Source organism: Molothrus aeneus, chromosome 4 (assembly GCF_037042795.1).
Source record: "Molothrus aeneus isolate 106 chromosome 4, BPBGC_Maene_1.0, whole genome shotgun sequence".
NCBI lineage: Eukaryota > Metazoa > Chordata > Aves > Passeriformes > Icteridae > Molothrus > Molothrus aeneus.
In genome coordinates this window covers 24,549,241-24,566,743 of record NC_089649.1, presented here as the reverse complement: position 1 = coordinate 24,566,743, position 17,503 = coordinate 24,549,241, and the positions used below count along the sequence as shown (strand labels likewise).

General features: G+C 40.5%; 1 protein-coding gene across 1 annotated transcript in view; it reads left to right on the top strand.

Moving 5' to 3' along the window:
- The window catches only part of LOC136555944 (transmembrane protease serine 11E-like), a 39,453-nt gene extending 22,609 nt beyond the window's left edge, over positions 1-16,844 (top strand). The window contains exons 5-10 of the mRNA XM_066548987.1: positions 2,688-2,851; positions 11,396-11,434; positions 13,406-13,601; positions 14,387-14,646; positions 15,402-15,544; positions 16,683-16,844. Coding sequence (XP_066405084.1) covers positions 2,688-2,851; positions 11,396-11,434; positions 13,406-13,601; positions 14,387-14,646; positions 15,402-15,544; positions 16,683-16,844 — 964 coding nt within the window. The remainder of the gene's footprint in view (positions 1-2,687; positions 2,852-11,395; positions 11,435-13,405; positions 13,602-14,386; positions 14,647-15,401; positions 15,545-16,682) is intronic.
- Positions 16,845-17,503: the final 659 nt, after the last annotated feature.

Genomic DNA, 17,503 nt, shown 5'->3' with positions numbered 1-17,503 from the left:
TTACCACTTGGGAGTTCTTGAAGTGGCTGTGGTTTGTTTAGCAGCCCTCAGTGGCGTTATTTCCCAAGGACTTGTCTGTTGTCTCCTGGGCTCTTGAAATCCGTGCACCTCAGTCCTTTAGGAAGGAGAAACTTGAGAAGAACCACCTTCTTTAGATCATTCAATGACCCCTAGCTCTTGTGCTGAAACAGATGATAAAAAGTTGATCACTACCCCTACCCCTCCTCTCCGTGCATTTACTGATACTGGACATTCCCATCACATTTTCTCTCTTGTATTCAATAAGAGCCACTCTTTTTTAATTTTTCATTTTTCAGTTGAAAATCCCAGTCTACTCAACATTCTTTGCATTTCAAACTGTTTCTTATCATCCCATTCCATACATCTCTCAGGTCTCCTGTTCCTGCTTTTTTGAGATGATGGGGTCAGACCCATAGTTGAGCAATGTGGAGCTTTTTTTCCTCTTTTACTCTCTGTTCAACTGCCAATAATACATAATATTTAATTTGATTTTTTTTAACCACTGTTAAGTGCTGAAAATTATCTTTTTACATAACTGTCTCTTGTAGTACTAAGATCTTGCTCCTGAGTGACAGTGCCCAACACTTTGCAAAGAAACCTTGAATGTCTTCATAATCATAGACTAAAGCTACAAGACTAAGATCTAAGGTGCTGAATGTACTCCTTTTTTGTTCTTACATGGTTTGTGACAACCTGCCTCTTCCTCGGCCTTAGCTTAATCCCCAGTTACATACAAGCTTTAAGGATATTTTTGATACTGTCTAGAGTGTTGCAAGCATAGGCAGAGTAATTTAGGGATCTGATAGGCCAATATGTAGGGATAGGTGGTATTTTTCATTACTTCTTTTTCCCAAGGACAGACTGAGGTACTTGTGATGTTTGCTGTGTTGGATGCAAGATTTGCATGCGCCAAAGCTTGTTTGCTTTTTCAGATATACACTCTTTATGCCTCTTCAAGGACTCAGACTGCAAGTTCTTTTGAGCAGGGTCATGGTTGTGAATTTACTTGGAAAGGACTGTGTGTATTTTTTGGCTCAGTATAAGCAATGCACTAATAATAATGCCCACTGCTCACTGAGAAAGACAATGCTAATCTTGAAGAGGTGTCCTTGGCTCTGGATCTCTGCTATATAATAAGTGAATCAGGGTGGGCAGTACTTACCTGAGGGTTTCGAGAGGTGTGGTTTGCTTGCAAGAGTTGATATGGTAATTCCAGTGTAGCATAGCACAGGAAGAGGAGTGGGGGGAGAGGTGAGGGAACACCTCAGAAATGCAGAGCAACACCCACAGTTGGATCAGATAATATCTGGAAAATAAACGAAGTGGCAATCATGCTGAAGTTGGAACAAATTGAAAAGACAGTCTGTTGAAAAGTTCATATACAACTTCTCAGTCTCAATTATGAGATCCTTGAGGCAAGGAGTGTGTCTTTCTGCTCACCTACGAACCACTTGGCATGCCTTGGTGTGCTTAAAGCATATGGCCTTTTCTTTCCCTTCACTGGCAATATCAGGAATGTCTGTTTCAATTTTGCACATGTTCCCTTCATAGATTAAAGCCTGCTTGCATGAGTTCTGGATAAGCTGTCCGTCTTCTAGTTTTCCTTTATGTAATTACAAATTCCCTAGACAGTGATATATAACTAGGAGATTTTCTCTTTTCCTTTCCTATCCAAAGAAAGAGAAACCTGCTTTAAGTTCTCCCCCTGTATAAAGTAACTGTGATTTCATCTGTTGTGGCTTGTGTCTCATTGCTTCTTGGTTCAGGTGGGAGGAGACACAGGAGAGAAGGTTCCTGGTGCAAGCTCTTACCTTCCCTTTGTGATGACCAGGGATAAGACATCTGCAAGTACAGAGCAAGATTTACTGTGTCAGATTAGTCAGTTTGATGTTTGTAGTCTATCATCCCACCTCTTGCAGTATCTGATGCTTTAAGGAAAATGAAATACAACTACCAGGTGAATTCAACCTGTTACAAGACTTTTCTCCCTTTTCTTTCCTCTGATCTTACATTAAAATTGTGGAACTGTGTGTCTCAATGTGTGTGCTGCTTGCACTTTTCAATGAGGTGTTAAAGGCCCTTTTGTGATCCATCTCTTTGACTTCAATAAATATGCTGTGGGCATGCTGCCAAGTTTCATTTATTGTTGCACAACCTGAGGCTATTAGGAACATTCTCCAAGAGGGTGCTGTGGTGGAATTAGGTTGTGTGGTCTCTTCCCATGTCCCAAAAAGATCCAAGTACCTTTTTGATGATGATGATTGTAAATTTTTATTCTGTGTATGTAGAGGGCCATTGAAAGGTCTGTGTAGATACTGTTAACCACCTATCTCATGTTTCCAAGTGCTGTTTATCCAGCTTTTCATTGCAATCAAATTCATTCCTTCCTCTCTTCTGTCTCAGGCATGTAGTCAGCGACTGCTTTTCAGACTCTATTATAAAATTGGTCTGGCCATTTGTTTACAGAAAGCATCATGCTGCCTTCTAGCCTATGATGCATTTGACCATTCAGCATCCTTGGATTTCTTTTGGAAATTCCTTCTCACCAATGCTTGAAAATGTATCTAATCTTTTATGTTACATTGCCATTGCTAGAGGAGCTAAGATAAAAGCTAAGAAATGCAGAAGTGGGCTGGAGGTAACGAGACTCTTTCATTGGTTCATAGCCCAGATACTGATGGTGTGATGGCAGAGGCTTTGCTCACATTCTGGTTCTCCGCTACGGATTCTAGAGAAGCACTGCGGGAAAGAGTTGGGAAGATCTTACGGAGGGGCCTGAAAAGATACACAGGGCCTCTGAGGATAAATGTCCGATCTTCTTCCATCTCAAGTAAGTATGTCACATTTCTTTTAAAAGTAATTATTTCCATTTTCTGATTGATGGGACTTGGTTTTTTTTCCATTTTGATGATAGCTTTTGATGTTACTGTGTCTGAATCCCCTCTAAATCTTAAACAAAAATCTTAAATATGGATAACTGGGAGCAGTTTGTGGTTTCTTAGTACAGCCTCAGCCTTCCTCCAAACTGCAGTACCAACTTTATGTTACTGTCATGGAGCTTGAAAGTGCAGGAAGTATATACAGATGACAAGGGGAAAGAACCAATGCACTGAAAAAAATAATATTTGGTGTGAAGATCAAAATCCTTGCAAATTTCCCAGAGGAAAGGGAAAGAAAGGCATAATGTTCTTATCTACATGACTTCTCAGGTAGAGATTTTCCCTTCTCACAAAGCAGACATAAATCTGCAGGATATGACCATTAACTGCATTAGACTACCTTCTACCCTTTGGTTCAGCTACAGAATTTTTGTGCAGGCTTAGAATTTTGTCTCTGTCTTGGCTTCAGTTATATATAGCAATTTTTCTATGTGTCAAACTTTTCAAGGATGAGTTGCTGGTTGACAGCTAAGGACAGATACTTGCTCCATTTGTTTTTGCAGAACTGCTTGCTCCTAAGTGCAGGGGTGACAGTACAGTAATAGGGTGAGCGCTTGCTGCTTGCTGTTCCACACTAGACTACTTGAACCAGCAGAAATCTGCAGAGGTTAGACAGCTGTATTTAGAGAACAGGAAACCTGGGCTAGATTCCATACTGGATGGATCCAGACTTCCTCCCACTCAGAAATGAGCAGGAGCAACTTCTTGTTCCTCCTCTTGGTGCTTGAACTGGGCACATATTTGCATTGTGGTAATGCAATGAAACTCAAATATGAGCTGTCACACTCCCATTGTTTCTTGATGGGCCAGCCTTCCCCTTTGGAATGGCTCAGGATGATAGGTGACATCCCTCTGGGCAAGTACTCACCATTTCCCTGCAGTGTTGTTTATATGGCAGTAGCTCCTGTTCAACAAAGTGCACATGTAAATTCTCCCAGATAAAAATACTGTGTGGGTATCAGAGAGATTTGAAGAGATTTGTTTTTGTTTACACAGTTGGGTGATGAGTTGGTGAATTTTGAATCTTCACTTTAATTTGATGCTTTACATAAAGGATAAAATTGGACAGAGTACACAAATTATTGTTAAAAAAGGACTGTGATCTTATCAAGTCAAGCTGCTCTTATTCAGTCTGGAAAATGTGGGAAGCAAATCGAAATTGTTTTAGTTGACCTTGAACTGCACCAGGAATGTTACAGTAATGCACTAATAGCTAATTAAAAAATTGGCTAATGCAATTGAATTGCAATGTTTTCATTAAATAGTCTCACTAAGAGATGGCATCTATATTACTTTATCCAAGTTGTGTGACAAACTTTGTGCTGCTTTTCTTGGCTCTCCCAGCCTAACAATAAAACACTGACTGCACAGGTCAGCTACTCATTACAGGACTAGCATTGTGCAAGGGCTATGAGTGACACAAAGGAACATAAACAATACCTTGGCATTTCTAAGAGACAACAATAAAAGGCTGTCCAAAAAAATTTTTGATCTTTTTTGCTAATAGGATTTCAGCAGTGGTATGAAGCATAGGCCAGATCCTGAATGGTGTTGCCATTTCAGGTGGACTCAGGAGAAGAGCATAGAATGGAGAACTCCAGTGCTTTTAGAGGAGGTGCTGGTCTCAATTTATAAAAGTCATTCCTCACACCAGGGAGAAGTGACAATTTTCAACAGATCCTAGAGGTCCAGAGAAGAATCTAGGTTTTGCCTTTTCTACTTTTCTCTCCCCTCCTGAAATATCTTGTCCACTATTAGTATTTAAACCATAAAACCTAAGAAGCCCTAGATTTTTTCCATGCTCTGCAGGCACCTTTCTAAATATTGCTTCATTTTACCTTTTTGCCAGCTGGAATCCTTATTTATCCTAAGGCATTTTCAGAATTACATTTTCATAATGGCTTGTAAAAAATCATTAACCTGTTCTTTGTAACCACCTTATCAAAATATTCTAATTTAGGGGCCATGATATAGCACACTTTAGCTAAGCATAGCTCAGTAGTTGAACAAATCCAGGTCAGGCACTTATTTATATCACATGCTAGGGGGAGTCTGATAAAGGATACCTCCTTAAGTCTTCCTCCCCTGAAATAATCACCTTGTTGTTCAACACCATGTCTCAACCTGCGCTTCACTCACAAGTATTTGCCTTGAGAATCAGCTCCAACAAACTCCTCCAAACTGGGTGCTACACTTGGGACATTCAAGCTGCAGTTCAGGGCAGCACTACAACATTAAGAAGTCTGCCAGACCAGGGGTAGAACTTGCTTTACCTCTGCATTCCTGAGGACTGGGAATAAAGAGGGGATAAAGTCTACACTGACAATATTTTCTTAGTTTTTTTTTTTTTTCCTAAAATAGAGAAAAGCTTGATCATACATATGTGAGAAAATAGAAAATGTGCAGAACTTCAAGGAAAACAACATAATACTGTCTCTGGTTTTTCTGTCACTAAACTGTAGATGTTCTTTACATAGGACTGCAAAAATACATTTTTGTCAGAGTAGCTTCAAATGTATTATTACTGGAGTTCCTGCTTTCTTATTTAGCTAGACATCAGAGTCCCCTGGTCAAGGATGGTTTACATCCACACATTCCCTCTGATTTTGATAGAAAATAAGAACTGATAGAATTCTTTGCACTGGTGTACAAACCCCACTAGAAGCCAAATTTTCAGAGAAGAACTAAGCAAACCTTCCCTGAAGAGCAGTGCAAGAACAATCAAAGTAAGATATCAAAGTGTCAGATGGCTTGGAAACACCCATGTTAGGACTTGCTTTTCCACTGGCACTGAAAGAAGATGTTGCAGTTTGCCTTCTGTATAGTTCTGGCAACAAAGAGTTCTCCTACAAGGCTGATTTATTTTCCTGAGGGTTTCTTGGTTAGAAGTAGAGTCACCTGACAGTCTGGATCCGTATTAAGTAAAGTGTAGAGCAGCTTGCCAGACTATTTCCCTTTGTCAGGTAGGTTGGAGGTATCCCAAAATGTATTTTTGGGAATGTACTTCTGATGTCAGAAAGAAGCTGGTTGCAAGATCACTGGCACTGTTCAAAGTGAGTAGGAAGGATTCCCATCTGTTGCACAGCCAAAGGTTTTGACCATGAATAATGAGTCATGAATTGGTTTTGATCAACAAGCCAACTGTTATTGTTTCTGTTCATCTGGAATCTGGGGCTTGCTAAAGCTCCTAACAACTATAAAGTACAGAACCTGGCAGACAGATTCTTACTTCTTTATCGAGTCTTCTGTGGGAGTCATGCAGAGGAGTGTCTGACAGGGTTGATGAGGAATGTTCCATGTCAAATAATGTATGGAGCAGTCTGGATAGTTGCCCTTTATCAGCCACAACAGCATCTCTGGGGAGTGGAACTGAACATACACCTGTACATTGGGAGACAGTGGAGATCTGATATTCCTGCACTTTGAGGTCACTAGTTTGGCACAAGGTGGTACATTTCAGTAAGAGTCTAGAGAGAATGATTGAAATGGGAGGGACTGAAATGTATTTTAAAATTAGTATTTTGCAAGGATATGCTTGTGATAAAGGCATTAAGCACAAAGTCATCTTGACCTCTCTTCTCATGACCCAGATACATGAATTTAATTGATTTTCTCACTCAAACCTTGGTTTTTCCCTCCCTTGTCTGCAGAGGCTGAGAGCAATTGGGCTGCCTTTACTGTAGTAAGACATTGATTGCAGCTCAGGCATGAGTGTAGGTCAGGAAGAAGAGTAATGCTAAAAATCATATCTATTTTGATGCCTGCTACAGAACTGTACATAGCAGATCCCTCCTCAGGCTGCAGGACAACCAGATGGAGCTGTGAGGTACGGACCTATGTCTGCCTCATAGACAGGATCAAGATGCTGATGGGGGACAGTGGAGTGAGTGACAGATGTGAGGACAGGGGCAGTGAATGCCAGCAGGGAGGGAACAGCTGGGTGACAGGGACAATTAGAGGCACAAAGCAGTAGTTGTGTCTCTATCAGGTTACTCTACTCTGTTGAAGGAATGAGAATTGCATCACCTGTATCTAAGCCATGTTTTGCTACTTCTACAAGGGTGCATAAATCTGGAGAGGTAATTCCTGTTGAGAGCAGTGAGAATATTGGAAGGTTAGTGGAGACAAATTTTAGGATGTATGAACTATGTAACCACACAACAGCATGCCTTTCCTGCTAAACCTAGAGCTCATGTTTTGTCATCTTTCAGGAAACTCCTGCAGTTCCCTTAAGGTACAGTTTTTGGAACACAACTGAATGTACTGTTCAGTGCTCTCATTCCCATTTCCTCCAGTACCTCAGACCTTTGTGGTCTTCACTGTAATTAAAGAGCATTAGGGTAGAGCTAGGGTAGAGCCTCACCTCTGTCTGCACTGCAGGACATGCACTCTGTGACATTGCTCTCAGCTGCCCAGTTTGGTGACCTACTCAAACTTGCCAGTGATCCTCTTTCTGTCTGCATGTGCAACTGCTACCCTGCATAAGTCTGGGTGAGGCCTCTGTTTCTGATGTAGCTGAGAATTGTAATTCTCACTCCTTTCAAGAAAATTGTTATTATAACTGGGTGAAGGACAGTGGGAAAAATGCTGTCTCTGCTCCCTGGTGCATTTCCCAAACTTGTGCTTCAAATGCATTTCCAAGAATGTGTTAAAAGTATTGAAGCACGTACTCTTTCATTTCCTCCATTTATATCCCTTTTAAGATAATCTCTATCTTACCTTCTCTGTGTGAAAAAACATCTTCGACCAGCAAGATGCGGGAACTTGATATAGTAGAGGATGGAACATGCAGTTTGCTTTTGAGACTAGAAGTTATGTTTTCACATCTAGAAAATCTGCAAGTGTAGACACCTATAAAGAAAAATCAAGTTTCTTTTATGAATCAGCACCTGTGAAAAATTCTGTCATTGGGTAAAACTGCATCAGATTTTTAAAGCATGTATCATCTTTAATTTTGCAGCCATCTCTGGCCCTTTCTATGCTGAAAGTGCATAATATCCCAAATAATTCATTTGGTTGCCTTGCTTCTGCTATGTCAATTTAATGTCTGCTCTTACATCATAGAGTTCTGTCAGATCTTTTCCTTTTAACATAAACACCGAACTCTGTGGATAAAATGAAATGAGGCGGTGCGCACACGACTGGTTCCTCTGATGCAGTGACACTGACAGTATTTAGAGATGTAGCAAAGTGAGCACATTTTTCCATAGGAATCTCTGAACCCCTCACAGATAAGATGTCCCATTCACTCTGCAGTTAGCTATGAGCATTTCCTTCCAAGTTTGCTCAGACACATATGTTGAGGAGTAAACGAGTTCTTTACTGATTATTTATTAGCCTTAAATAAGTTAATCAGAAATTAAGAATTTAAGTGTGTTTTAGAGTTATTTTGTTTAATAAATATAAAAAACAATGATATTAACAAAATTGCTTCTCCAGTTGGAGAACAGAGCCCTCTTCTAAGAGATGGAATTCCTAATCTGCATTTCAATAGATTGCTGCCATTTTAATTTAAACATACATTTTATCATTAAAGTTAAGCAAGCTTGAATTCATTAGCAATTTCCATTTTACAGGTATTCAACGCAGGTTCAAGATGAACTTGTTTACAGTAGAAGCTTGAACACTCTTTTCCTAAATGTGGCACAAACAACTACTTTTGCAGCCATATGTGGTTGGGAAAAGATATGACACTTTAATTGTTACTAATTGATGCTTTTTCTTGGTAGTGCAAACAACTAGGGCAACTAGTAAATGAGCAGGGCAGCGAAATTTTCTCTCGTGCCTTACAAGTGACTGCTTCAAGGCAGGGCTTGCAACATATAGGCTGGCACAATATGAACATCTGTGCTCTTCAACAGGCCAAAATATGAAGCTGGTAACAAATGAAGGCAAGCCCCTAGCAAGGTAAACCAGTTAGGAACTTTATTTTCAGTGGTAACATGTAACCCAGAGTGCTCCCTGCTTTTGATCTACTGTGAGCTCAGCTTATCTGAAAATAGGGTCAGTTACTTCAGTTTTCCGAACATGTGCATGTGCTCTGTGTTTGGGACCCTACCCTAGTGAATACAGCACTGAATTTGCTAACAGTAAGTAAAACAGAGTATCACTGGCCTTTTTCCTTCAGCAGGGGATGGGTAGGAGAGTATAGCAGTTGCACAGTAGTGATATAAGACATGCCGACATTCAGAGCTGTACTGACTGGCAGTGTGTGTGTGGAAGGCTTGTTTCTCCAATTACACAGAAGTTGATCCAACTGGAAGCAATGGGTAAAATTTTGGCCATGTGAGGTTTGTACTTTCTTCTAGGTGCCTGATAAAAAGGCAGACAGAGATAGATGCAGGTGCCTTGCAGAGCACCTGTGACTCACAGCAAAACTCGATGCAGTGGGAACATGCCAACTGAATTGCTTCCGGCACTGCACTTGAACAAGCTGGTTGCTCCTTTTGTCTTCTCAATGAGCTTTGCAACATAATGTAAGTGATAATAATTGGCTGCAGGCTTTATAATTATGAATGATGAGGTAAATGTCTCTCCACCCAGAGAAAAGCTAAAAAACATTGTTGTCAGTATTGCACTTAAAGGCAAAAGGTCCTCTTTCATTGTGAATTACATTTGTTGGTTTCTTACCAGTTTATAAAGTAGTGGTGTGACTCAAATGATGAACTAGTTCTGAAGGTTGTATGAATTTCTAGGAAAACACTGGCTCATCATAGTTGAAAGAAACAAGTAGGGCTAGATTTTTCAAAGCACTTCTAGCCAATATAAATGTACAGGGGAAGTGGCCAAAGCCTTAGTACAATTTAGCAAACAGTAATGTTTACACCACCGCTGAATCCCTCTGCTGACCTAGCTTTTGCTCTGTGGTGTTATTCCATTTTCATGTAAGGGTTCTAGGAGACACCCAACCATATAATCCAGGGAAATTCACAGAATACAACTAGTGTTAATGAAATGCAAAAGTAGTGTATTTTTAATGTTTTCTTCCTTTTTTCATATGAATTGAGAAAATGAGCATTTTTATTTGAAAGAGGATCTTGGAAGTTGTGTCCTGCCTACCAGTGAAATGTAATTATCTTCATCATGTGAACAGTTCCTGTTCATAGTGAATAAGACTTCAGTTCCTTCTACAGTGAATAGATTGTGCTGCTATATAAATGTCCAACTTTAACTAATCTCCCATCTTTATAAAATAAAGCAGTGATTGCACACACACATGTCAGCCCTAGCACTGCCTTTGGTCTGTAACATTCCCTGCAGACAAGCTGTACATGTACTGCAGTTCTGCTTGTTTTCTTTATTCTATCACAATCTGCTTACTGTCACATTAAGAAATGAGTGAGCACGTATCTGGTACTCGTGGATTGCAAACAGACAATTCACCCAGCATACCTGAGGGAGTGTCAAGCCTGCATGCAAAACACATGAGATACAAACCCAACAGGTGACAAGTGTGAGCCAGAGCCCTTTGCATTCAAAAGGGACTCCTCCTGACTTGGTGTGGGTTTGGCTCAAAACTAGCATATTATTCTGTGTAGCAGTAAAGAGAAAGGAAAGAATTGGATAAGGATAGGGATTTGCTGAGAAAGCCTATCCAGACAATATATATGAAGTTGTTGACACCAGTATAGAATCACTATATAAATAAAAAACTATATTGAAATTATTATTTTTTTAAAATTTGTAATATTTAAAAGTGGTTTTGAATGCTGGGAACTACAGTGGTAGCTCTAGTGAAAAACAGCATTCTGGAAGAAAAGGGATAGATTTAAACCCTGAGCCAATGCTTGCTATTGTCAGCATGGGCATGTCATATTTTCAGTGAACATACAATATGGGTGTTAAAGGAGGGAACGTATTGCAAGCACCTGCCGTGCCATGCAATAAATTGCTATGAACTATCTATTTTAGTAATATTAGTGTACCAATAAGATAGGAGAAAGGAGAGTGAGCCACTGCTATTGTAAGCTTCCATTGCTGCAGTGAAGTGAGTGCCTTCTGATCTTGAAGAGGGTACAGAGTACCAGATCTTCTCTGGCCCTCTCTTGGATGTAATATGTGAACTGTTGATTTTTTTTTTTTTTTGCAAAAAAGAGGAGCTTCAAAAATTTCCACCATAACAATTTCTCCCCAACAAAATTGTAGATCTTGAGTAATACAAGATTTGTTTTGTCCATACTCCCCTCCAGAAACACTGAGGGCCAGCAAGATGGGCTGGATGAGAGCCTGGTCCTCAGACAACACTGCAGAGGGGGCCAGCAGCCAGCACATGAACATGAGCAGATATGAGCTACCCTGGTTTCTCCAGCAGCTCCCACAGCCATGCCTCCTGTGTGCCCTGTGCTCAAACAGCTGTCAGAGGGATGACCATGAGGATGGGGAACCTTGTCTGTGCTAGCCTGGCCTTACCCTGATTGTTTGTTTCTTTGTTTCAGATGTGGAGCCAGTAAGAGCAGAAGCCATCTTCAATGACAGTAAGTGAGGCTTTTTTTAAACAGCAGAAATCTCATCTCCAGCTTTTAAAATTAGCGTCAAGAGTCTCTGAGCACTTTTCCGGGCCCTTAAGAGCCTTTTCTCATCCTTCTGTCTAATGAATGTAACCTTGTACTCTCAGAAATTGTAACTTTGTAATTTTCTTTAGCACCCATTGAAAGGCGAGAGGTACCACAAGGAAAAGTACAGAAGTTACATCAGCCTGTGATTATAATCGAAATGTTCTGGAATTTGGAATGGCTGACAGCAGAAAATTGTTCCTCATGGAAATATATGGAAATGTGACTGGTCTTCTCAACGCATTGCTGTAGGGGTTAGATAGAGAGACCTTGTTTTAGAGATGTTTTTTAAGTTTTCAGAGAAAGAGGTCAGCTTGCTTGGAGATAAGATAGTCATAAAAGCTATCTTTGCTTACAAGTTGTGTTTCTTTTAACTCTTAGAAGGTTTGATCAGGTGCTTAGCAATAAGCTGGCAAACAATTGAAGATTAAATTACATCACTTTTTGGGTCTGATGTAGGTGCTGGTGTTCTGGGACACTGATAGAACGGAGTTTATTCCCTGTGTTTTGAACATTGACTGCTCAGGTGGTTGATAGGATTGTGCAGTTTTAGGACCGGTTACTGAGGATTACAAAGAGCTTTCAGGAGGGAAAATTGTTTGTTCAGACAGTCTTGTGAACTATGGTATATTCTGAAGTTTGTCTTTTACACAAAACTTTTGGACAGGTTTCACTGATTTCCTTCATTTTGGTTTTAAATATCAGAAGAGGGCAGACTCTACACTGAGCTCACGAACTCCTCAATGTGGTGTAACTTTTCTTTCTTTTTCTAAATTTATGAACAGCTTTCAGTCTGCTGTAGTATTCCTGCCACTTTTGACCATGAAGTACTGTTAGCATAATGTTGTGCAGATCCTAGCATGAAAGGGATGAGATAACACTCTCTGTGGCTCCAGTTTTTAACTTCTGAGGACTTCAAGGGCCCTGGAGCTGGCAGCTCCTCAGTGATGAATTACCAAGTTCTGTTATGGCCCCCTCCCAGGTCACTGTCTGGGAGATGAGCCATGCAGCAATGGTTTGGACTGTGTGATCACTATGCAAATAATTCTCATCCCTGTTTCTTTTTCAATTAATTGGGATAGTCCTGTGTGTCAACTTTCCTAATGTCTAGCTGAAACTGGGACCTGGATGAAAACTAGTGGGTCTTGGTCCAGGTAGGATGGATTTGATGCTGTTTGGATGGGAGAAGACGGCTGAAGTAGGTCTGTTCATTGAGGAAGTTTCTAAAGCTATACAGGAGCTTCGGCTGCTCCTGAATATCCTGAGTTTAATAGCTGAAACTATGGATATTTCAACTTCTCTCTGGGTTTGGATAAAAATGCTCGTTTTGTGTCATGGATGCATACCATGCTGGAGGTATCCATGCCTTTTGTCATCTCTGGTTGGAGTAGTGTGATGCTCTTTGCTTGAAGTGCCTCTCCAGGTCCACTTGCAGACTGCAGTGATCAGTTGCCTGTCTCCAGGTGACATCTTGCTGATGTAATCTGTGTGCATGCATGGTAAAACCCCAGGACTTAGATCGTTCCGATTCCAGGTTTTGCCTTTTTCATATTTTATCCTATGAGAAATTACCTGAGACATTAAAGTTGGCAATGCCTCTTTTTGGGAATTGTCTTGGGTGCGTGGTGAAGGTTTTGATTCCTGAGTCAGGCTGCTCACACAGCAAAGCCTGAATGTTTGACCATCATGGCTTTCCATGATAGTCAGTTGTGCATGGGTTGTGCATGAGGAGCTCGGATTTGGGGGCACTGGTGGAAGCTATGTTTTCTTGTTGATGTCAATACATTTTTACAGAACATAGGTGGTGTGGAATTTTTCATATGTTTTCCACAGCCATTCGCAGGATTTCCTAAACAAAAGAATAGCTAATACTGTCTTTGTCCTTTCTGACAGTCTGTGGGTTACGGCAGAACAGATCAGTCAAGTCCATGACAAAATCCTCATCGCTGCGAATCGTTGGTGGATTGTCCTCTGCAGAGACCGGGGACTGGCCGTGGCAGGCCAGTCTGCAGTACAACAACATCCATCGCTGTGGTGCAACGCTCATCAGCAACACGTGGCTGGTGTCTGCAGCTCACTGCTTCAGAGAGTAAGTTCCCACCTTAGAATCTGCAGCAGAATGTGCCCCTTCTGTATCAAGTTGTGTGGTTTTGCAGATTTGCACCACACCCCTGACTCTTTCCCAGACAAACAATTTTGGAAAAGTCAGAGTTAAGTAGGCCCATCAGCTGGATGTTTCAATGAGAAATTAAAGACTGGCCCTCAGGAGCAGAACTGGCAATTTATGAGTAATAATCAATAGTCACTTGGCGTACTGACCAAAAAAGTGAAGAAAAGGCAAGGTGAGTGAAATGGTGGAGTATTTGTTTCCTGTTATATTTTACATTTCTTAAATGAATGCCTTCGTGTTACAATGGGGTTGCTGCCACTGCAGACTGCTACCAACAGCTACCATCCCATGTTCCCGCCCCTCTGCTCACCCATGCACTCCCAGCATTTTTTGTTTAAAGCATGGCAACTGTGAAGCTGCAAGGTACTTTAAGATGGAACAGTTGGTGGAACAGATTATCAATGTGCAAAAAGAGTGAGGGAAATGAAGAGTTTACAGCAGAAGAGCTTTTGGATTTGATGACACCCTATGGCCACACAATGGTTAGATAAGGGACAAGGAACAGGGGAGGAGTACAAGACTATGGCTGAGGATGGAATGCAGGAGTGCCCTCTTCTAGCAGCAGCCCACAGTTCTGTTATGGAAAGTGACGGATGCCATAACTGTCTAGTAGGGAGCTAGCCTGAAAGAGTTTTACAGTACAAATTTAAAGTCCCAAACATATATTTACAGCAAAATACTTATAGCACTCTTACCTTTTTCAGCATGACTCACCCTCAGAAGTGGACTGCTACTTTTGGAGCTCTTTTGAAGCCACCAAGCTTGAAGCGATCAGTCAAGACAATTATTATTCATGAGAAGTACCTGTACCCAGAGCACGACTACGACATTGCGCTAGTGCAGCTCTCCAAGCGCGTGGAGTTCACGAGCAGCATACACCGGGTCTGTCTGCCAGAGCCATCTCAGACCTTTCCCTACAATATTTACGCTGTCATCACAGGCTGGGGAGCTCTCACCAATGATGGTGAGTTCTGAGTCTGCCAGGTGACCTGCATGGGCCGTAAACAGCAGCTCTGAGTGAACTGATATGACTTCTGTAGCCTCACGCGATATTACAGCAAGCCTAGGTTTGTTTCGTTGTAGGCATCAGTTTCTTTTTCTAAAACTTGAGTGGATAAAGACAGAACTACAGTCCACTGGAGCAAAAAAAAAGAAGACTCTTCTGTTTTCCCAGCCTTTCTATTTTGTATTGTAAATTCTTAAGACAGGTAGTCCAGCCATGCACGTGCTTATATAGAACGTAAAAAACTATTTTGCCAGCACTAGTCAGAAGCTACAGATAACTGTGAGCTTTCAGGTAAATGTGCAGAGTGAGCTGTGAATTACCCAAGCTTACACTCTCACCAGACCACACTAAGAGTACATTTAGCAATGGAATCAAGATGTCTTTATTTTGTATCATCTGCTTAAATCGCTAGGTAATTTGTGTTCCATGGAACATGGAATTTGTGTTATGGAACATGTGTAAAATATATGGCTTTACACTTAAGGCACTGTGTGCCATGTGATCATTACTTCAGTCTTAATGGTTCCTAAGTGAGTCTGTGATTCTATGTACTTTCTCCTTAAGAGCCTGACCTAGGCAGATCAACAAGCAAAACCCCCACATTAAACCAAGTCAAGCTGGTCCTCCATAAGAGGACATTAAACACTCCTCCTGTATATTAACTACTGCAAAGTAATTATGTTGATAAATACCCAAATTGTACTTTCTTTCAGGTCCAGCCCCAAATGCTCTTCAGGAGGCAACAGTGAAACTTATTGACTCAGATACTTGCAACAGAAAAGAAGTGTATGATGGGGACATAACACCTAGGATGTTGTGTGCGGGATACTTGGAAGGAGGAGTAGATGCTTGTCAGGTAATTGTAACTGAAAATTAGAATGGAAAACTATTTTAATGCTGACTGCAGTATCTGGTTGACCACATCTTAATGGACAGTGTATTAGTCCTTTAAATAGGCTCCATTCAAACAGGAATTTAGGTGTAAAGTGAAATAGCATTTAGTACACATCATTTAGCACTAAATGCTGTTATACTAATTATGAGCTAAAAATTAACTATTTTAAGTAGCTAACATCAGACATCTGTAGAGATGAGAAGGAAGAAGGTTAGGAATGTTAAGTTACCAGAAAAAAAATATTTCCATAGTGTTAACTTTTAAAAAAATAACTTCTATTTATGTTATTTTTAAACAATTTACTCTTAAAGTGCTGATTTAATACAGACTCTTCCCTTAATCCCAGTCCTACTGATTTTTGCCCAAAGACAAACTCCCTTCAGAGTAAGCCTGGGAAGCTCATTCCTCTGTTCCTGGCTCAGCACAGAAAAGACCTAAGCAGAAGGGTGCAAATGCTGTTTAGTTCAGTAAATAATTTGGTGAAAGTCGGGGAATTTGGTCTGTTGTGTAAGGATTGCCTCTCAGTCTGTAAGGTTTCCAGTTTAATTATTATTACCATGTCATACTATTAACAGTATCAAATTTGAGCCTTGGAAAGTGGATAATACCTAAGGAGATATCATCTAACTAGAAGACCAAGTTCTTGATCAAAGCTCAAAGCAAAAAGGAGCTCTAAGCTCATTTTTAAATGTTATTGCTGAAAGTGACTAAAATTGTTTATTTTAAGAATAGCAATTCCTATTAAAACGTGTTAAAAAAAAGGTTCATGCTCTCTTAGGTTGCTGCCTATACTGGTGTTTCCATACCCTGTACTAGGAAGAAGACAAGGCAGGTGGGAAGCAGTGTTATCACAAAACAGAACAAAAGCTTTTTGTTAGGTTTTTTTACCAAAACAGAGGTCAGGAGGTGGCCTGGCAAACAAGAAAATGCCACAGACTTCTGACTCAAGTTTCAGAAACAGCCTGGATTCTGCACAAATGGTTTTTCTTGAAATACTGCTTGTTAACTTCTCTTATAGGACAGGCACTCCTGTCTATGGAGAGAATTGTATTTTCTCTTCTGATCAATTAAATATTTTTTCCCCCTCCTCTTTTTCTAGGGGGACTCTGGGGGACCACTGGTTACTCCAGACTCTAGACTGATGTGGTACCTCGTGGGAATAGTGAGCTGGGGAGATGAATGTGCCAAGCCAAATAAACCTGGAGTTTACACACGAGTGACTTATTTCCGTGACTGGATTACCACAAAAACAGGCATCTAATTCCAAAGTAAAAAATGGATTTAACTACATAGATTACATGTATCTCATATTTGTCTGTAATTCTGAAAGGTTATTTTTTAGTAGATATTCCTATGTAATTTTGGTTGAAGCAACCTTAGTCCACAGCAAGCGCTATCTTTGCTGTCAGAGATGCTAACCCCTTCTGAATTCATGCTAAATGTATGAAATTGTCTGCCTCATCTTCGAGCTGTGAAACTTTCTCCCTTACCAGAAATTATGAACTGGCATCATTAAAATTATGTTTAAAAGCTACCAATTTACCTGCTTTATAAATGCAAACATTTTCCAGTGGAAAAAAAAGGGAAAAAAAGAAATTTTTCTTCAGCCACAGGCAATTTTCCTCCTCCAATGAAGCAAATGCTGTCACAGCTGTGTTTCTAGCAAAGTGGACCCTTGATGATTATTCTTGTTACGGACTATCTTCTGCACTGACTCCAGCTGAGAACCTGGCTCACCTTACTCTGTGGCCTTGGTAACTAAAAGTGGATCAGCAGGACTGAGGTTAGGTCCTAGTTAAAGAAAAGGAGGATTTCTGTGCTTGCAGTAGGTTAGAAGGGGAAAGAGAAAAGCTTGATGTTCTTATTGCAAAGCACATTTTAAACAGGAATGTTTTTGTGGATTCTGTGAAGTTCAAGTTG